The sequence below is a fragment of the Hypanus sabinus genome, unplaced genomic scaffold (assembly GCF_030144855.1).
Source record: "Hypanus sabinus isolate sHypSab1 unplaced genomic scaffold, sHypSab1.hap1 scaffold_437, whole genome shotgun sequence".
Lineage (NCBI taxonomy): Eukaryota > Metazoa > Chordata > Chondrichthyes > Myliobatiformes > Dasyatidae > Hypanus > Hypanus sabinus.
The window spans coordinates 109,086-131,230 of NW_026781312.1; the positions used below are offsets into that span (position 1 = coordinate 109,086).

Below are 22,145 nucleotides of genomic sequence, written 5' to 3' on the forward strand. Positions count from 1 at the left end.
GGGTAAATGCAAGCAGACTTTTTCCATTGAGCTTAGGTGGTACTACAATCACAGGTCATGGGTTAAGGATGAAAGGTGTAAATTTTAGGGGGAGCATGAGGGAACCTTCACACAGAGTGTCGTTAGAGTGTTGAGCTCTATTTTAATGTTTAAGAGAAGTTTGAATAGATACATGTATGGCAGAGGCCTGTTGACCTGTGGTCCTGATGCAGGTCAATAGGCCAAAGCAGTTTAAATAGTTCCAGCATGAACTAGGTGGGAGAGAGGACCCCGTTTCTATACTGTACTTCTCTATGACTCTGTGATTCTTAAGTTATTGACTGACTGATTCCTGTTCATTTTCTTTGTAATCAGGCCTAGTTCAGCGCTGCGTCATAATCCAAAGAGATGAAAATGGGTTTGGCATAACAGTCAGTGGTGATAATCCTGTGTTTGTCCAGTCTGTAAAAGAAGGTAATTTTACATATACTACTCTTTCTCACTGGGTATTTCAGAGTAACTTTTAGGTTCTATTCCCATTCTGTTAAATTCCATGTAGAAATGTCAATAAAATATTTTTGGTTTTGTGAGAGGATTAGTTGGAATATCTCCCTTTGGTCTTTATTACTCTTACTTTCTGTGTCTATATAACAGATGGAGCTGCTGTACGTGCTGGTGTACAACAGGGTGACAGAATCATTAAGGTGAAGTATATCTTTCATTGGCATTGGTGATTTTCAAGTTGAAATATTCTAAGTAAGCACTGAGTCAGTGGAATTTAATAATGTTCACCAGATTATAAGTGAAGATCACCAGAAGCTGCATTTGTGGTTTGTAGCTCATTGGTAGCCCTTCCCACTTGGGTGTCTGGGAACACCCTTATCTGGTACTGCTTTATTTGCAAATGAAAACACAATATTTTATTAGTGGTTATCCTAATGTTTGATTCCAAGTAATGAGAGTGATCATTACTGTAATTATGTAATTTCCCACATTATGCTATGGTACATTTCATTCATATTATAGAAGTTAAATGTTTGTTGAAATAAAATGTGGTTAATTATATCCGTAAATGATTGGTGCATAAAAATCTTCACTCAAAATTTTGTCAGGTGTTTTCCAAAAATCTAAGTGAGTTTCTACCAACTACCTCATAACATCCAAAATTAGAAGTTTCTCAGGCCACATGCTGCCTTTCTAAATTCATGCTAGTCATTAAGTGATTGAAGATGCATTGTCCTTTAAGCAGTGGGATGAACATTGCTCTAAAAGGAAAATGCAGTAAGTTCTCAGCAGTTCAAGCAGAATTTTAAAAGAAAACTTGAGTTAAAATTTCAAGTCAGTTATCAGTAGTTATCAGTGCTTATTTGAGTCAGCGTGCTGTATTGTCATGGCCAAAATGTTTTATGGCCTCTCCTTTGCTGTAAGTTGGTATCTTTCCTGCCTTTCTGCACAACAAAACTACTTATCAATCTTCTTGGTAGATGATGTTATTTCTCTTTAGTAACTTATTGGAATCTTTTTGTTCTGCGTTTTACTTATTTTCTGGAATAGTTCGACAACTTCTGTTTTTATTACATAGCCTTTACAGACTACCTAATCTAGCTCTGTGTCATTTATCTGAGTTTTGTAAGTGCTATAGGATTTTGATCATCAGGGTAATTGTTCTGTTAATATTTCTTCTTTACACATTGCAGTCAGTTTATGATTTTATTTTGTAATTTTCTTTAGTTCTCATAATGTGATATTTATTAAAGTCCAAATGCATTATTTTTCTACCATACCTTACCAATATTGGTGCAGAGCTTAGCACTGTGGTCACATAGGTCCAAGAATAAAAGTTTCATTCCTCATGTTTGCGGTGTGGAGTTGTATTGATTTCTCACAGCTGTTTGGGTTTCCCTCATATAATTTTGGTTCTTTCCAAGGGCACACAGAATTTTAGATTAATTTGGGTACTGTTAATTTAGGTAGATGGCAGAAAAACCATGGGGACGAAGAGCATGTGGAGTTGATGGTCATGTCAAAAATAACAGATTAGTGGATAACATTCGGAGGAATGTATTTGCCGGATTGTCCTGAGAACTGGCATAGGCTGAACTGCTGAGTGTTTTTTCCTGTATTGTGAGGAATATGAAATATGTCACTGATAATATTTTATTTGCAGGTTAATGGAACGTTGGTCACTCATTCAAATCACGTGGAAGTGGTTCGATTAATTAAATGTGAGTGCTGGCTAATGAGAACCATCTCAAAAAATTGAGTACTACCAACCATCTTGTAAGATGTAAAACTCAACCACACAACTTGTAATCTGTACAAGTAGATGCTCATCACAGCAGGTATAACCAATTATCAGGCAGGATGCAGTCATTGAGGAGACAACAAAATGAAAGGGAAACTGTTCCTCATGGAGGGTCAGATGACATTTCTACATCAGCATCCACCTCTCATCTAGGAGCATGAAGAAAATCCTTTAAAATTCCACGTTTATATTAAGAGTGAGGACAGGAATTACCAGAGGAACTCCCAGGTCTCTTAAATCTATTCCCACTTATTTTCTTTCTGTGCCCTCTACTTTTGGACTTCCCAATACTGGTAAAAAGACTCAACCAGACCGAACAAATTCCCCTCCATTACCATTCTCCTCCACCTAGCAGAACTTGTTCATACTACGGGTTACTCATAAAGAAATATTCTGGAAGAATATTCTGGGAGACAACACACTGGACTTGGTTTATACCAACACCCCACAGGCATACAAAGCTGCACCTAACCCCCATCTTGGCCACTCTGACCACATATCTGTCATGTTAACACCAGCATATAAACCACTGCTTAAACGTGTGAGAGCAGAGACAGATAAGGAGCAGCCTCAGCACTACAAGACTGTTTCTTGCACACAGACTGGGACATATTCAAAACAGCAGTCTCCTATGATGACCATACAGACATTGAGGAATATGCTGAGGCAGTAATTAGCTACATCGCCAAATGTATAGAGGATGTCACTGTGATGAAAACCTTCACCGCACGTGGTTATCAAAAGCCGTGGATGACAACAGAGGTGCGTTCACTACTGAAGGCCCGTGACACAGCCTACAGATCAGAGGACAGGAGTGCGCTTCGCTCAGCCAGGTCTGCGCTTTCTCTAGGAAAGTGAAAAGGGCCTACGCGGGCAAAATACATGGACACTTCTGTGACACAGGTGACACCAGACGAATGTGGCAGAGAATTCAAGCTCTGACAGACTAGAAGATCAGGCAGAAAACTGATGACAGCGACGCCTCTCTTCCAGACAGGCTCAACCATTTCTTTGCACACTTCGAAGCATCAAACACTACAGCAAGGGGGAGAGCCAGTCCCTTCTTACCATCTGACTAGTTGGCTCCCATCATTGATTCAGAGCAAACACGGAGGACCCTTGCCAGTGTCAACCCACAAAAAGCGGGAGGTCCCAATAACATCACTGGATGTGCGCTCAAGGAATGTGCTGATGTATTAGCAGATGTCCTGTCAGACATTTTCAACATCTCCCTTAGTCAAGCCATTGTCCCCAGATGCTTTAAAACCTCCACAATCATCCCTGTAGCAAGGAAACCAGTTGTAGCCTGTCTGAATGATTACCGTCCTGTCGCCCTGACCCCCATAGTGATGAAATGTTTTGAACGGCTTGTCAAGCCTCATATCACAGCCAGCCTCCCCTCATTGCTGGATCGTCTACAGTTTGCTTATCATCCAAATCGCTCCATAGAGGACACAATATCCACCACACTGCACACAGTTCTCTCTCACTTGGACAATAAAGACACTTATGCCAGAATCCTGTACATTGATTTCAGTTCTGCGTTCAATACCATCATCCTGCAGAGATTACACTTTCTGAGGGAACTTAAACAAGCATCACTCCCCACTAACATCTTAACTACATTCTACAGAGGCGTGGTTGAGAGTGTGCTGACCTTTTGCATCACAACCTGGTACTCCAGCTGCATTGCTGCTGACAAAAAAGCCTTGCAGAGGGTGGTTAGGGGAGCAGAGAAGGTTATTTGGGTCTCCCTACCTTCTGTCCAAGACCTCCTTCAGAGTCGATGCCTCCAGAAGACACGGTACATCATTAAAGACCATGAACTGTTTGTTGTTTTACCATCAGGGAAACGTTACAGGAGCAACAAACCTAAAACCACAAGGCTATTAAACAGCTTCCTCCCACAGGCAGTCATAGCTAAATAGCTGCTCTACCTGACTCTGCTTTGGACACTTTTAACTTGTAATGGACACTTAGAACTTGATTTTAACCGACATCTGGCTGTTGTGTTTAATTTTTAGTGTTATGTTTACTATTTATTGTTGAGTTTGTTATGTTATGATTGCACTACCCCAGGAAACGCTGTCTCATTCTGCCCTGCAGAGCTGATGTATGGTTGGAATGACAATAAAGTTTTTGAATCTTGAACCTTTTGAATCTTTTTGAATATAACTAGAACTTTTATTTACAACAGCAACCAAGTTTTTTGGTGACATCATCATCGAGAATGGCAGCTTAGGTCACTAGCTCCTCCGGAAAAACACATATTAACCCATCAAATATAGTATTTTTCAAAAATATTTGAACTGATAAGAGGAGATGGGGAGAAGAAATGGAAATTAAAAAAGGGACACTGCGGAGCTTGTAGCCGAGAGGAATGCAGTGAGCGGCTCTCCTACCCGACCGCATGCTAGCAAGGCAGACGCTGGACCTCGCTCAGGCCAAGCGGCGAATGTGATCGAAATTCTGAAAGAGCTAAGGGAGTTCCAGTAAGATATAAACCAGCAGCTCTGATATTAAGTCAGAGCTCGCCAACTTCAATCAAAAAATAGCGGTGGCAGAGACTCGCATTGAGAAGGTGGAAGATCGCGTTCAAAACGTGGAACGGATACTGAGTAAGACAATAAAAATAGTAAATCACCAAGAAGGTAAATTGCTTGACCTGGAGGGAAGATCATGGTGGAAAAATATCAGAATCACAACGCTCCCGAAGAAGTCGAGGGCTTGTCTATGACAGAGTTTGTCGGAAAGTTGCTGTGGGATGCGCTGGAGCTTCCCTCAACTATGGAGCTGGAAATCGAGAGAGCGCATCGCGCGCTCATTCCGAAGCCTACCTGAGATAGAGCAGATAAGCCACGCTCAATAATAATTAAATTCCTTTGATACGGTACCAAGGTGGAGATTACCCGAAGGGCCTGGGGTAAGAAGTGGGTGTTTTTAGATGATAAATTAATATATTTCCACCAAGATTATCCACCATGATCCTGCAGAAATCTAAAGAATACTCTGAAGTAAAGCAAATACTAAAGCAAGAAAGGATTAGATGTCAAACTCCGTACCCTGCCAAAATTCGAGTGTTTTATGAAGATGGGATCAAACTGTATCAGATAGTGGAAGAGGCGACTACAGACATGAAGGCCAGAGGGTTGCCCATCAGCGTGGTCAAAGCGAGTGAAAGCCTGGCTGAGCATTTATCCCCCAAAGCTAGATATTTCCTCTAGCTCAATGCAGGGTCATCTACTAGAGACCTCAGCCTTGGAATCACACGTTCGTTGCCATTTTTGTTATTATTTGCATTTCTTGGTTCTTATTTGTTCGATTAGTTTTATTCTAATTTCAATGATACATTGACAGATAAATACAGATGGCTATGGACAAAGTAAAATTCATTTCTTTTAATGTCAATGGGCTATTAAATCCAATCAAACGTAATAGAATTGTATCCAAAATGAAAAAAGAACAAGCCCAGTATATTTACAGGAAACTCATTTAAGTGATAATGAGCTTAGAAAACTAAAGAGGATGTCATTCGCATTTCAGAAATATTAAATATTTCCTGATTTCTTGCGTAGCCAAACAATTAATTTCTTTCCTAATTCTTTTAATTTCCCCTAATGTAGAACTTGGGCTATCTCAATGAGATCCCACAACCAAACACATCTTCTATCCCTCACCCCCCCCAATTTCTGCTTTCTGCAGTGATGCAACTCCCTTGTCCATTTATCCCTCCCTTTTGATCTCCCTCCTGGCACTTAACCTTACAAGCACTATCATTCTCTCACTCCCTCACTACCATTCAGGGCCCCAAACAGTCCTTAGGGTGAGGTGACACTTCACCTGAGAGTCTGTTGGGGACATACACTAGGTTCGGTGCTCCCAGTGTGACCTCCTCTATATTAGTGAGACCTGACATGGATTGAGAGAACACTTTTCTGAGCATCTGACCACCAGAACAAGTGGGATGTTGCAGTAGCCACCTATTTTAATTCTACTTCCCATTCCTATGCTGGTATTTCCATCCATGGCCTCCTCCACTGTCGTGATAAGGCCACACTCTGTTTGGGGGAACAACACCTTATATTGTATCTGGATAGCCTCCAACCTGACGGCATGAACATTATTTCTTGAACTGCTGGTAATAGGCCCTCCCCATCCCCTCTCACTTGCTTCACCAGTCCCCATCATCTTTGATTTCTCTCACCTTATCTCCTTGCCTGACAATCGCCTCCCTCTGGTGCTCCTTCCCCCTTCTGTCCTCAACTACCCACCTGTCAGATTCCCCCTTCTCCAGCCCTGTATCTCTTCCACCAATCAACTTCCCAGCTCTTTACTTCATCCTCCCTTCCTGGTTTTACCTATCACCTTGTGTTTCTCTCTCCCCTTCCCCTACCTGATTTTTTTCTCCAGTCCTGCTGATGGGTTTTGGCTTGAAACTTCGAATGCCTTTTTTGCATAGATATCCTGTGGCCACTTTTTGTGTGTGTTGCTTAGATTTCCAGTATTTTCATAGAATTTTCTAGAAATTTTCAGCACATACAGGCCCTTTGGTCCTTAGTGTTGTGCTGACTACATAACCTACTCTAGAAACAGCTTAGAATTTCCCTACCACATAGCCCTTTATTTTTCTAGGCTCCATGTACCTTAATAAGAGTTGTATTGTACAATAGGTACAATGTACAGTTGCCCTCTGTGGGCAAGCCAATTCTGGATCTGCAAAGTCAGGTCTACTTGGATCCCATGCCTCAATATTTTCTGAATGAGCCTCACACGGGGAACTTATAAAATGCCTTACTGAAATCCATTCTGTCTTGTTTCTGGTAGAAAGTTTATGAGCATCTACCTTATCTATATACATTTATAAACATTGACAAAGTCATCCATATCCTCCTGCATTTCATGGAATGAAAATCCATTGTGGCCTACCTCCCTTTATAAGTGAGGCCTTGCAGCATCCTCATAAATAGCGTCTGTATCTTTTCCAGCTTAACAATATCTCTCCTATAACAGGTTGACCAAAACTGTACAAAATACTCCCAAGTGTGGCAACACAATGACTTGCAACACCATAAGAGTATCCCTACTCCAAAATGAAAGCCAACATGTTAAGTATCTTCTTTATCACCTGTCTACTTGTGCAGCCACTTTTAGCAAACTGTGCACTTGTACTTTATGGTTCCTCTGTTCAACAACACATGTTGGCGCCTTACCATTCTCTGTAGATACTATTGGTTTAAATGTCTATCTCTCTAACTGATCAAAATCTTTATGTAATTTATTGTAACCCTTCTTCATTATCAACAAGGCCCCTTAATTTAGTATCTTCAGCAAACTTGTTGATAGTGGCAAACACATTCACATCAAAATTGTTTACATAAATAATGAATAACAGAGGTCTCAACACTGAACCATGGGACAATTCTCTAGCTTAGGCCTTATGTGGGAAAATCAAACCAACCATCATTTTATGCTTCATATCACTGAGCCAATTATGAATCCACTTTGCTAGCTCCTTCTGAATTTTGTGACCCAACCTTCAAGAACAGTCTGCCATGCTTAACTTGTCAAAGTTGATTTAAACAATATTCACTGCCCTGCCTTCATCTATCCTCTTAGTTACTTCTTTAAAAAGCTCCCACACACAAACCATGTAGACTATTCTTAATCAGGTTTTGATTATTCAAGTGATAAATCTTGTTTTTAGGAATTCCTGCTAGTAACTCCCTATAACTAAACAACATTAGCCAACTCGAGTCTTCAGTAAATTCTTCAGTGGCTAACGGGAAGCAAATATCTTTGCAAGAGCCTCTCCGATTGCTTCTTTTTGTTGCTTTTCCCCTTTTTCCTGTTCTTAAACTTTTTATTGTATTGGTCAAGGGATTAACTTGTACACAACTAACTAAACCAGTATATGCTTTCTTTTTCTTGACCACCGCCTCTATCTATCATCAACAAGAGTTCATTGAACTTGGTATGCCTACCCTTCATACGCAATGTAATATGCTGTTCCTGACTTGATATGACCCTATTAAAAACCACCCACTTACCAGCTGTTGATTTGCATTCAAATAGAGTTGTTATGTTGATCCCAGCTAGATCCTTCCAAATGCCCTCAAAGTTGACCCTGCTCCTGTTCAGAACATCAATCATTGGACCTGTTCTTTTTGTTTAGCTTTTTGAAACTAATAAAGTTGTGGTCACTGGACCCAAAGTCTCCCAATTACAACTTAAGTAACCTGTCCAGCCTCGTTCCTAAGGGGAGATCCAGTATCACTCCTTCCCAGCTAGTTTCCTTGATAGGTTGTGTAAGAAAACTGCCATGCCTAATTTGTTCAAATTACATCCTTTGCACTCTGGATGATCTGCTCAGTATTGGGGAAAGTGAAATCTTCCACCTACTATTCTCAACAACTATGTGTACTTTCTCAACAAATCTGCTTCTCAATTTCCTGGTGACAGTTGTTGGTTCCCTCAATAAGATCAAAGCAAAACAGTTATATCCTTCCTCCCTTATTATAAAGACTGCACACCTCCAATCCTACCTGTTCCTTTGTCACACCTAAAGCACTGTTATCCTGGAACATTGGACTATCAGTTCAGTCCTGCCCTTCCCTCAGCTGTGTTTCTGTTCTGGACTCAATATTCCAGTCCTTAGAAGTAATCCATGCTCTCAGAGAAAACAGCTGAATAGGGTTAAGAGGGGACTGGATCATCCATACTAAATGGTCCAAATGGCCTAATTCTAAGCTCCTATGTCTTATGGTTTTATGGTCTAACAAAAATAACTACATATTAATTAAATAATGACTTGGTCATCTGTTTCTTATCTGAAGAGGTGACTTTGCCAGAGCAGTTGTCTCAAAAACAAAGCAATTCAGTTAGGGAATTGGGAAAGTCTGTAGGAACATAAAATTTGCTCATTTGTTATAGCAGATTGGCAGAGTTTAAATCAGCTTTATTTCGTAACTACTTTTAGATATTTCTACAGTGTTTCAATTTCTATTTTCAGCTGGATCCTATGTGGCTCTCACAGTTCTAGGCCGTCCTCCTGGCTCTTCACAGATTCCACTGACTTTTACTGATGGAGATGCTGGGAACAACTCCTTTTCTCGACAGCAAGGTCAGATATCCCCAACATTCTCCCACCATTGTTCAAACAGCAGCTGCCCACAGAGAATCACAAGTCCCATCCCTGTGGCGGTGAGTGTTCAAATTCCATAGACAATTTGCAATGCTACGGAAAATGACTTTTTTTGTAAACTAACAGGCATTAATTAGTGATGCCTGGTATTAACCTGCCTTTAGGTTCCTGCAGGATTTGTGCTGTATTGAATATACTTTGTCACATCAGCTTGTTCTTTGAACGGCAGAATTGAATCCCCTTTGAATATACAATTCTATTGATGACAAAAAGTTGTTGATATTTAACTTGGGAGATGCGTCATGTGATTATTAAACTCATAATCATCTTTGCTTGTTTCTCCCTTAAATTGTTTGGCTGCCTGGCAATAAAAAACCACTACAGGTGTTTTCTTTTCCTCTAGTGGTGGAAATGGTACTTCACTATTTGAACAATTGGTAGCTTGGAAAATAGAAATCTCACTGAGCGGCTTTGATATGCCTCTACACCATAATTAATTTGCCATAGCGCAGAGAATGTGCATTTTCTGAGAGCTGTTTGAATGAATTGTCTAACTTCAGAGTTTATTTTAATTAGTCCTGAACTCTGAACTGCTTTAATAAGCTATACAGATAAATATTAAGCTTTCTCCCCGTATCTGTTAATGATTGTATATCTGTATCTCTGTCATTCTCAGTATCTTTCCTCTTTCCATTCTTTTCATTGTTTCCTCATTCCCTCCAAATCTCTCTCCCTGTATTTTTTCTTACTCATTTACAATCTGTCTCTCTCACACTCACAGACACTCCTGTATCTGTATTTTCTTCATGAATATTCTATTTCTGTTTCACCTGTCTCTGCTAATTATATTGTCTCCTGTTTAATTTAGATACCTTCAGTGAATGACTAGAATAGAATCTAACTCTTACTTCTGTTACTTTCATAGGAAGACACCGTTGTGCACAACCAGAAAGTTGAGATTCTGAGGAATATGCTGGACACTGAGCTACAACAGCTCGAGGTATGTTGGATGGTAAAAGTTAACTAGCCTATGTAGTCTAATAGGAAAACTGATTAAAAAAAGAAATCTCCATCACCCATTTGAAATGTAGTTATTGAATAATCCACAGATTTGTTATTCAGGCACTAAACTGGTGGTTTTGTAGGAAGTCATTCTCATGCTTGTCTTAAGTGCAGATTCTAATAATTAGCCTCATTTACTCCAGGTTAGGTATGTGATAGATATTGAATAAAGTTTCCTTCACGAACCATTACAACTGAGTGGTCAGTCACGTTGTCTCTGTATGAATTTATTGCCTGATGCAAGTAGTTTGGCTTTCTGATTGGTACCTGATGAGACTCTGCATTTAAGTGAGCATTTGTGTTCTCCCTAAATGATATAAATTGTGTATCAATTAATCCCAGATGGATCATATAGACACAGGTAAATGTATTGCTTCTAATGGAACTGAATTGTTAAACTTAGTTTTCAAACTAAGCTTGATTTTTTTTTTACAAAGCAACTAAAGGAGAAGTACATGAGGAACCCATTGCCACAGGTGCTTCAAGATAAGCAAGAGGTGGAAAAACATATTCAACAACTTCAGGAACAACTTAGCAAAGCAGCAGGCTCATCAGAGGCAAGGTCCCTTTGTCCAGACTCTAAAGTAAGACCACCTGTTAACAGTGACCACCTTCTCTAGTATAATACCTTTGTGATCTTATTGTCTACTATGTAGAATATGTGTTCTAGTTTAAGAAGCATCTTATCTTCATAGTATTGTAAGAGTAGGCTCTTGTTCTTAAGTGTTTTCTTAAACACAAGGGTGTGGTACCATAATTCACAGCAAAGCAACCAATCCAATCCCAGACTTCTTTCACAGTACATTGAGAACCATGTCTTTACCTTGATGTCGTTTTCCCGCGTTGTCCCTCTCCAACTCCCATTCTCAACTTTCAAATACTTAATATAAATTTTATTTCCTTTAGGATGGCTCAAGTTTGATTCGACAGTCTGAAACATTAGCTATTGTTGAAAGGCTGACAGAAGGTGAGGACTAAAATTTTGATTAACAGAGAATTGGCTATCAAATCAGCCTAATCCTTGCTACACACACTCATCCTTTCGAAATGTAAATTCCTTTTTAGGATTTGTGGGCACATATGTATAGTGGTGTGTATTCCAATGGCTGTAATGGAATGCCGACAGAAAATACTGGGATGTGAGATTTTTATTAAAGAAGCTAAATAATCATTTTCTTTTCTACAAGTTTTGTGGTAGTGGCCATGTTCTCTAATGTAGACCTCCCTAATGTCTACTTAATTTCTTTCTCATTTATTTTATTGATGCGCACGTAAATACCCATTTTCTTCCTTAGTATTGTCTTGTAATATATCCTGCCCCCTTTTCCATCTCCAGTCTACCCATATCCCAGATGCCTTCAAAGTGCTCCCTGTCCTATATTTCCTTTCCACCCTTCTCCATTGATCCACCACCCCTTCTTCATACACCAACTTCCAACTGTGCTGCTCTTCTTTATTGTGGTTCCCCCTGCGTTTTCATATTTTATACCATGGGGTCATGTTTGAGGGACAGTGATCTGGTACAGTAGCCTCTTGTTAGGCAGGACTGTAACTTCCCTTCAACCCACTTTACAAGGCCCAGGCAGGAACAGGTGGAAGCATGTGCAGGATGAGGTGTGAACAAAAAGTGCATACCACCAGAATGGCAGCGAGATTGGGTAAGGTGTAAGGGTGCGCCAAATTAAAAAATCTTCTGGTCCAACATCTGGTAGGCAAAAGTGAAGCACCATCATGTTCTCTCTATCTTGACAGAGGGACACATCCTCAGCAGCAAATCATAAAGCCTTGGGAGAAGGACACTATTGCTGGCACCATGTCCAGCTGTTGAAGGTAGTGGCTTAAAGTATCTCCTCAGCCATTAACAACAGTGGCCAGTCCAGAAAGCCCATAATCTTTATCAAAGCTGGAGACCTACTACAGTCTCAGCCCAGATCACCAGCAGGCTTGTTCAGCATGACTTCTGGCTGGCAACAGAAAGTCAATTGTAGCAACAATTAAAGTTCCCTGGTTTTATTGTATCATCCCCCTGTGACATGGTCATTCTGTCAAAAACTTCAAAGCAGGTGATTATGGTATAACTGTCAATTCCTTGGGAAGACTGGATTGTGGAGTTGTTTGAATGCGAGAAAGTCAAATACCAGGAGCTGGTAGAGCAGTGCCAGAGACAGGGGTTAACGGTATGATGGGAGCCCATAGAGGTGGAGTTTAGAGGTTTTGCTGGCTGCAGGCTGTGCAGAACCTACTCTGTCCATGGCATTACAAGGGCTACAAAGAGGAAACCCATTAGGACCATCACAGCTGCTGAGTGAGCCTCCAGATGGCTATGGATCAAGTGGTGTTACCAATGGCCCAATGCTGCTGGGATACCAGCCAAGCCTTATTGGCCTTGGCTGGGTCATCTGTGCAAGAGTGTTTAATGTTGAAAGATCCAAAACACCCGATGACTGTAGATTAGATCACAGACTATATGTTCCAGTGGATTCCAGGATGCATCTCAGCATCGTAGTTTAATTTTGTGAGAAGTTTTTAGAATGGAATGTTTAGTAAATTTTTAGTTGTATATGAAGTGAAAAAATGACTATAGCCATCAGAGCCAATCCCACTGTTTTGCTCAGTCATATCCTTTAATAATCCAGTTTATTTGTATTTAATTCTCTTTCTAAACAGTAGCTGGACTCTTTCAGTATAATTGTTTGCGAGCTCATTCCACAGTTGATAATCTTCCCACATTTTTATTTCCTTCTTTAATTTTAATGCTTTTTTTAATTTTAAAGCTTTTTTGAATCTTGGCCTTCTTCATTACTATTTACTTGCCACTATCCTAGTACCTTGTTTTGGTATTAAAATGCTTTTGATCTGAAGGAAATTAGTCATTTTTTTTAGGGATCATGAGACCATTTATTCATCAGTCTTCCAGCTCCTGTTAAAGAACTTCTTCGACTTACCTATCATCCTAGCCAAATCCACAATCTCTTTCCCTATAACTAGCTCCTTAAAATCTCACAGCTCCTTATGTAATTCCCTTTCCAAATCTAGAGAGAGGAAAGTACTGAAAATTATCTGGAACCTCTGCACTATTGAGTAATGTAGTATTATCTGATGAGGAGCATTGTTGCTGGATTTGGTTATGCCAATTGCTGCAGGTTCTGATGGCTAATTATTTCAGACTTTGTACACCACTTTTTAGGGTCAATTAAGCCTGTTATGTATTGAACTGCATTCTTCAGGTAACCAAGGAGAAGGAAATTGCTAGATGATTGTTTATTAGTGGTTCTCTGCCTTCTGATTCTTTGCTGTTCTTCATTAGATGCAGGCGATTGGGAGCATGACTTTCCATCACAGAGTGAGAATGCAGGATCATGTAAAAGCCATATTTCATGCTTTCATGCAGAGGTGAGAAGTCCTGGACCCAGGTTCCTATAAATTTTCAATCTTCACTCTGCATTAAATATGTTAATGTGCTAAAATCTTTACTTTTCAATGAAAAATCGTAATTATTTTTGACCTAGCCCTGTGTGAGTGTTCTGTGAAACTTGTGCTGCTCTACAGTCCCTCAAATCCTCCAGTATCTTAATGTAATAAAATTAAATGTCAACCAAGCAGCAAATGATGTTATTATTTGTATTAGAAATATCTTACTGAGTTAAATGCAATAGAAGAAAATCAGAACTTCATTTTCTCCCAGATTCTTGACCAGCTGTGTCTTGATTGGTGCAAACTTCATTGTTGTACCAAAGTAGTGTCTTCAATCTTCATGTGTAAAACATAGCTGAATACTAGATTGTAACACTAAGGAGATGATGTCTTTTCTGTGTATATTTTGAACAACCCTCTGTATATATAAGAACCTGTGGTATTGAAGAATAAGTTACTGGCGGTTAAAAGCAATAGGCAATTGGTTGCTATCATTGTTAGATCTGGAGATGATGTTGTCTGGAAGGTTTTATGGAAGTCAAGAATGATGTGTAAATCTTATAGTTTCATTATAGTACAGGTGTGACAGGATCAGCAAAAGATACAGTCTGAGTCACACTTCATCAATGCAGATAAAGCAACTACAGAAGTAAGCAAACAAATATATTACAAGTTACTGAAAATTTACAGATAAATAGGTGATCAAACAGACTTATAAGCAAGCATAAGGAAAGCTAAAAGTACAAGGAAAAATATGACAAAAAAAAGCAAAACATACAAAATGCTGGGGGAGCTCTGTGGGTCAGCTGAATCCATGAAAATGAAAAAACGGTCAACATTTCAGGCCAAGACACTTCTTTAGAACTGGAGAAGATGATAAAAACAGCAATCTGAATTCTAATCCAACATTACTTCCACCGCCACTGCCTCCATCTCTTTCTATTTCTTTGGCAAGAACTCTCCACTCTGAACTGATGACTCCTTCTCCCATCTTCAACCCTTCTCCTCCTGGACACCCTACTCTGGTGTTCTGTCTGCTCTGGACCTTTTCATTGTCAACTGCTGACGGGACATTAATCCTCTAGATTTCAACACGCCCCTCTCCAATTTCCCTTTCCAAAAGCCCTGCATCCTGCACCAAACCCAACCTCACAATCAAACCCTCAGATAATGGGGGCTAGCATGCTGACCTGTACCTTCTTGAGGTCCTGCAACAACTCACAGACATCCCCTCTTACTTACTCTTCAAACAGGACCCCACTAAGGTCCACGAGGCCATTGTCTTCCACAGCATCACCAGCCTTATTGACTCTGGGGATCTCCCTTCCACTACCACCAAACTCATTGTTCCTGCACCCTGTACATTTCTACCTGGTACCCAAGATCCACAAACCTGCCTGACCAGGTAGACCTATTGTCTCAGCTTGTTCCTACCCCACTGAACTCATATCTGCATATCTCAACTCTGTTTTATCCCCCTAATTCAGTCCCTTCCTATCTACATCCATGACACCGGACACACTCTTGATCTTTTCAAGGATTTCAGGTTCCCTGGTCTCCATCATTTTATTTTTGCTATGGATGTCCAGTACTTATACACCAGCAACTCCCACCGGGAAGGTCACAAAGCTCTCCCATTTTTTTGTGGATACCAGACCCAACCAGTTCCCCTCCATCACCAATCTCCTCCGCCTAGTGGAACTTGTCCCTCACTCTAAATTATTCCTCCTTTCTCCTCCCACTTCCTTTAGACAAAAGGTGTAACCATGGGCACTCGCATGGGTCCCAGCTATGCCTACCTGTTTGTCGGCTATGTGGAACAGTTTATGTTCCAAGCCTGCACTGGTTGCTGTCCTACACTACTTCAACAACTGCATTGGTGCTGCTTCCTGCACCTGTGCTGTACTCATTGACTTCGTCCGCTTTGCCTCCAACTTCTGCCCTGCCCTTCACCTTATCCATTTCCAAAACCTCCTCCCCTTTCTTGATCTCATTGTCTTTATCTCCAGAGATAGCTTATCCACTGATGTTTATGTCAATGGAGAGTCCCATGGACTCTCACAGCTACCTGGACTATACCTTGTCCTATCCTGTTACCTGTAAAAACACCATCCCCCTTTCTCAATATCTCCTCTCCACCGCATCTGCTCTCAGGATGAGGGTTATCATTCTAGAAAGAATGATTCTTTCATGAAAGAATGAAAGAATTCTAGAAAGAATCTCTTCCCTTTCTCCACCATCAACACTGATCTCAACCTCATCCTCTTACCCTATCCTCCCAACAATCTACCAGAGATGGGGTTCCTCATCCTCACCTACCACCCCAACAGCCTCTGCATCCGGCACATAATTCTCCAAAACTTCTGCCATCTCGTTAATTCTTCCCACTGATCCCCCTTCAGGCACTTATCCTTCCAAGTGGAATAAATGCTATGCCTTCCCCTATACCTCCTCCCTCACTACCATTCAGAGAGCTAAACAGTTCTTCCAGGTCAGTCAACACTTCATCTGTGAGTTCCTTCCTCCTTCGTTTCACCTATCTCCGTTGTTTATCTCTCTCCTCCCCTCCCCTTTCAAATCTACACTAATTTTTTTTTTTCTCCAGTCCTGCTGAAGGGTTTCAGACTGAAACATCGACTGCACTATTGTCCGTAGATGTTGCCTGGCCTGCTGAGCTCCTCCGGCATTTTGTGTGTTGCTCAGATTTACAGCATCTGCAGATTTTCTCTTGTCACTTTGTGTTTTGTTGTCCACTGCATATATACACTTGCTAGTTTTTTCTATACAAAGTAGAATATGAAAGCAGGGATGTAATTTGGAGGCTCTATAAAGCACTGGTTAAGGCTTTACCAGTATTGTGAGCAATTTTGGGACACATAACTAAGAAAAGATATGCTGACATTGCCAGCAGTTCAAAGGAGATTCTAGGATTGAAAGGCTTGTCATATGAAGAGTGTTTAATGGTTTTAACCCTCAACTCACTGGAATTCAGAAGAATGAAGTAGACTTCATTGAAACCTTGAATGTTGAAAGGTTTAGATAGTGTGGATGTGGAGGAGATGTTTCCTGTGGTAGAAGAGTCTAGGACAAGAGGATGCAGGCTCAGAATAGAGGGGCATCCTTATAGAAGAGATGAGGAGGAGGAATTTCTTTATCTAAAGAGTGGTTTATCTGTTGAGCTGTGCAAGTGAAGGCCAGGTTAATGGGCATATTTAAGGCAGAGGTTGGTAGATTCTTGACTAATCTTGCTAAGGCCTTTCTTCAAGAGTGGAAAGGAAGTCAGAATAAAATGGTATGGAGGGAGTGAAGGAGGTTAACTAGAATCTGAAAGGTGAAGGCAGATGGGTTGGTAAGGTAAATGGCTGGAGAGAAAGGAATCTGATAGGAAAGAAGAGTGGACCATGGGAGAAAGGGATGGCAAATGTGACCCAAGGGAGTGATGGGCAGGTGAGAAGAGATTAGAGACCAAAATGGTGAATAGAAGAAGGGGGGGATTTTTTTTACCGGAAGGAGGCATGGATGTTCATGCCATCAGGTTGGAAGCTACCTAGATGGAATATAAAGTATTGCTCCTCCACCCTTAGGGTGGCCTCACCTTGGTGCAAGAAACCATGGCCTGACATGTTAGAACAGGAACAGGAGCCAAAATAAAAATGTTTGGTCGCCTGGAAGTTCTGCTTTTGGCTAATGGAGCAGGAGTGCTTAATGAGTAGTCCCCCAATTTCAACAGTTCTCTTCAAGTAGAGGAGGCTGCATCGGGAACACTGAACATAATCATGACCCCAGCAGATTCGCAGATGAAGTGTTGCCTCACCTGGAAGTATTATTTGGCTCCCTTAATGGAGGTGGGTTAGGAGGTGAATGGGCAAGTGTAGCATTTTGGCCGGTTGCAGGGATTGATAACTAACAAAAACAAGCAAACAAAAGCTGAGATATTCTGAAAGGCCTTAGGTAAATATTTTAAACTTTGAGCTGCCCATGGTTTAGCCATTGTGTTCTTCTGATCATTGATTTTGGGAGGTTATTTATTTGGCCAAGATTTCCAGGGAATAGTGAGCTATTTGCTGAACAAAGATGCTCCAGCGAGAGCAACCTTTTGCAAAATCCTGACAAATTTAGTGACTTCCAATTACGAATTCCATGAAATTTTTGAGCGAAAGTTATTTATACCACATCTCCAGACAAATGAGGCTTTCAAAACTACTAGAGAGCCTGATATTCACAATCAATCAAATTCTGTTTAAACAATACACTTCCTTTTAAAATTCATGGAAGTTATTTCAAGTTTTTCAAAACACACTCAAAAATACAATTAATTTAATCTCAGTCAGTTGTAGGTGAGCAAAGGTCAGCATACCAGCCTTGCTTCTTTATCAAAATTAGAGCTGCTGAAACTGCCAATGTTTTTCCTCAGGAAGTTCAGGTCTTCTGCAGGCACATGCATAAGTGTTGAGGTCCTGAACTTCTGTGCAGTTGATGACAATTTTTATTCCTAATTTTCATGACTCAGGAATTGGATTCCTGAAATTTCCCCGCAATTGACTAAAATGTATCTTTTGATCTTAGTTTATTGTTTTCAATTGAATTACATTAATTTAACTATGAAGATATAAAGGTGGTGATGTTATTTCAAATATATGAATGGGATTTATTACCACTTTTTAAATAAAATCATTACATAATCAATCAGTATTTTCATTTCTTCTGAAAATAAAATAAAGCCATCCCTACAGAGGGTGCATTTCAGCTCTTGTGATACTTTGTCATTATTTCATTCTATTTGTGGGTTCCTGCTATTACTGAATTGTCTGCCTTGTTTCATATTTACAGTCCCGATGTCAACTTCCTGTGCCTTCTCGTTTCAGTGATTGTATGGCTGTATAAATTGAAATTGAACCAGAAAGTAATTGATTAGCAGAGATGTGCTTGCACATTCGGAGACTGTCAAAGTTGCTAATTAAGTTTTGTATCTTTATAGTTCCTTATGTTTTTTTTCACAGTCAATGATAACCAGTCCTTCTTCCCCATGTGATGGCGATTTTCACCGAAACTCTCTGAATAGAATCCCCAAGATCTTCCCAAAAGATGCTGGAAGTTTTTGCGAGAGTGTGGAAGACGATGAGGGCCAGGACTGGGTATCAATTATTTCTGACCTTCAGGAAGGATTTTCACCATTCCCAGGAAGGCGTGAATTCTTCCTCATCTCTTTTATCCATTGTAGTAAACAATTAGTTTTGAGTTTACATTAGAATTCATTTGTTCTTTTTACATGATCTGAAAGATTCTGCAAGAATGTGCACTATTAGGAAGCAGTAACATAGCAGATAAGGTTTTAAGGATGAGATCCAAATTACTCTGCAGAGAGTGGTCCTGCAGCAGCCAAGGCAGCTGTAGACTTAACACATCTCAGGGCAATGTCCTCTTATAAGTAACACAAGTAAACTGAAGGGTAATTTGGTGAAAGGAAGCTGGAGCTACAAAAACTGCAGGGGCTGATGTCAGTACAAAATACTTAACTGCGATTTTAATAGTGATCTTATTGTTCTTTGCTTCTTTCCTTTTGAAGGATTCACTGTCCTTGGGGCTCAGTCCCCCACAAGTTGCAGTGCAGATAATTGGTGCTGAGGAAGATGATTTTGATACTGAGACTGAGCAAGTGAGTGTCAACAGTTCAACTAAATTTTGGTTGCAGGTAGTGTGAACGTACCTGGATTTTAACCCCCATATGCTCACTTTACAGATTGATGTTCAGTGCAGCTGTTTCCAAACCATCGACCTTGTGAAATCCAGGCCGGCACATTTGGTGGCATTTTTACATCATGTTGTGTCACAGTTTGAGGCAGCTCCATTGGTAAGGGCCATGAACTAGGGTGAGAGGTGAAGTCAGTGAGTCATGTCAGTGGTAAGGTTGGGGGCTGGTAGTGAATAGGGGAGCTAGAGTTCACGTAAGGACAGTGTTGCCATTTGGCAAGGGTGTAACAGTGTGCTACACGGAGCGCCAAAATAACGACACGGAGTCGGTAAACTGCAGTTAAAGAAAGATTTTATTCGAACTTCGCTGCCTTGCTTTAAAGCCTCCCTGATCCCGCCCTCCCCGGGCGCGGATGCTGTAGAACTCACAAACCCCTGCAGGCTTTTCCCTTTGTTTGTGAAGCAGACCTGGCGCCCTTTGGGACTGGCCTTTGTGCCGGAGCGCTGACTATTTGTGAGCCGGTTCGAGTCCACTAGGAAGTGGGTCGCCACATAACACCACCCCCCCCCACAGAACCAGCGATACACCCCCCAGTGTCCACAGTCTAGGCCGGACCCTGCGCCGTGGTGCCGAGAACTCAACTGGTTGTGCCGTCCACATGGGCCGGTTTGAGTTAGTCCACCGTGAAAACCTCCTCTCTCCCCCCAACATCCAGCACGAATGTGGACCCATTGTTCCTGAGCACCGTAAACGGCCCCTTACAGTTCTGTAGGTCTTTGGGTGCGCAGGTCGGGTTCTGCCCATGCTGCAAAGTGGGTATGGGGGCCAGGTTACCGAGCCTCTCACGTAGTCTGCCCAGGACGGCTGCAGGTTCTTCCTGTTGCCCCCTTGGGGCTGGTATGAACTCCCCGGGGACGACCAGGGGTGCACCGTACACCAGCTCAGCCGACGAGGCATGCAGATCGTCTTTGGGCGCCGTGCGGATGCCGAGTAGGACCCAGGGAAGCTCGTCCACCCAGTTAGCTCCACTCAGGCAGGCCATGAGAATCGACTTTAGGTGACGGTGGAAACGTTCGACTGTGGGTGGTAGGCAGTGGTGTGGTGCAGCTGAGTCCCCAAAAGGCTGGCCATTTTTGACCACAGGCTGGAGGTGAACTGGGCGCCTCTGTCGGAGGTAATGTGGGCCGGTACACCAAAGCGAGATATCCAGGTGGCGATCAGTGCCCGGGCGCAAGATTCGGAGGTGGTGTCGGTGAGCAGGACCGCCTCTGGCCATCTTGTGAACCGGTCCACGATAGTCAGGAGGTGCCGCGCTCCACGCGACACTGGCAGGGGGCCCACGATATCCACATGAATGTGGTCGAAACGCCAGCAGGTGGGCGGGATGGAACTGCTGCGGTGGGGCTTTGGTGTGCCGCTGCACCTTGGCCGTCTGGCAGTGCATGCACGTTCTGGCCCATTCACTGACCTGTTTGCGGAGTCCGTGCCAAACGAACCTGTTGGAGACCATCCGGACAGTCGTCCTGATGGAGGGATGCGCCAAGTTATGAATGGAGTCGAAAACGCGGCGCCGCCATGCTGTCGGGACGACTGGACGGGGCTGGCTGGTGGCGACGTCACAGAGTAGGGTCCTCTCATCCGGGCCTACAGGGAGGTCCTGGAGCTGCAAACCGGAGACTGCGGTTCTGTAACTAGGGATCTCCTCGTCTCCCTGCTGCGACTCTGCCAGTGCCTCAAAGTCTACCCCTTGGGAAAGGGCATGAACGGTAGGGCGAGAGAGCGCATCCGCCACGACATTGTCCTTACCCGAGACGTGCCAGACATCCGTCGTGTATTCAGAGATGTAGGACAGGTGGTGTTGCTGGCGGGACAACCAGGGGTCGGCCGCTTTCGTAAACGCAAAGGTAAGCGGTTTGTGGTCCGTGAACGTAGTGAAGGGCCGACCTTCTAGGAAGTACCTGAAATGCCGGATTGCCAGGTAGAGCGCCAACAGTTCCCGGTCGAAAGCACTGTACTTGAGCTCGGGTGGCCGCAGGTGTTTGCTGAAAAACGCCAGGGGTTGCCAGCGACCTGCGATGAGTTGTTCCAGCACCCCACTGACTGCCGTGTTAGATGCTTCCACTGTGAGGGCAGTAGGAATGTCCATTCTGGGATGCACTAGCATCATGGCGTTTGCCAAGGCTTCTTTGGTTTTAATGAAAGCGGCAGTGGACTCCTCGTCCCAGGTAATGTCCTTGCTCGGACTCGACATCAGGGCGAACAGGGGGCGCATGATCCGGGCAGCTGAAGGGAGGAAGCGGCGGTAGAAATTGACCATACCTACGAATTCCTGAAGGCCTTTGATCGTGGTGGGTCGGGGGAAGTGGCGGACCGCATCTACCTTAGCGGGCAGAGGGGCTGCCCCGTCTTTAGTAATCCTGTGGCCCAGGAAGTCAATGGTATCAAGTCCGAACTGGCATTTGGCAGGGTTGATTGTAAGACCATACTCACTCAGTCGGGCGCAGAGTTGACGGAGGTGGGACAGATGCTCCTGACGACTGCCGCTGGCTATG

The 22,145-nt window shown here is 42.3% G+C and overlaps 1 protein-coding gene across 8 annotated transcripts in view; it reads left to right on the forward strand.

The window, feature by feature from the left end:
• LOC132388937 (rho guanine nucleotide exchange factor 12-like) overlaps positions 1-22,145 on the forward strand; it is a 181,374-nt gene that overhangs the window by 36,814 nt on the left and 122,415 nt on the right. For 6 of the 8 annotated variants that reach the window (XM_059961345.1, XM_059961346.1, XM_059961344.1 and 3 more), the window contains exons 3-13: positions 355-453; positions 634-683; positions 2,147-2,204; positions 9,294-9,484; positions 10,351-10,425; positions 10,925-11,071; positions 11,394-11,454; positions 13,795-13,880; positions 18,902-19,036; positions 19,468-19,557; positions 19,642-19,752. In XM_059961345.1, coding sequence (XP_059817328.1) covers positions 355-453; positions 634-683; positions 2,147-2,204; positions 9,294-9,484; positions 10,351-10,425; positions 10,925-11,071; positions 11,394-11,454; positions 13,795-13,880; positions 18,902-19,036; positions 19,468-19,557; positions 19,642-19,752 — 1,103 coding nt within the window. Of the gene's footprint in view, positions 1-354; positions 454-633; positions 684-2,146; positions 2,205-9,293; positions 9,485-10,350; positions 10,426-10,924; positions 11,072-11,393; positions 11,455-13,794; positions 13,881-18,901; positions 19,037-19,467; positions 19,558-19,641; positions 19,753-22,145 lie in introns of those variants that run through there. The other 2 variants (XM_059961348.1, XM_059961351.1) reach the window with 2 other exon arrangements.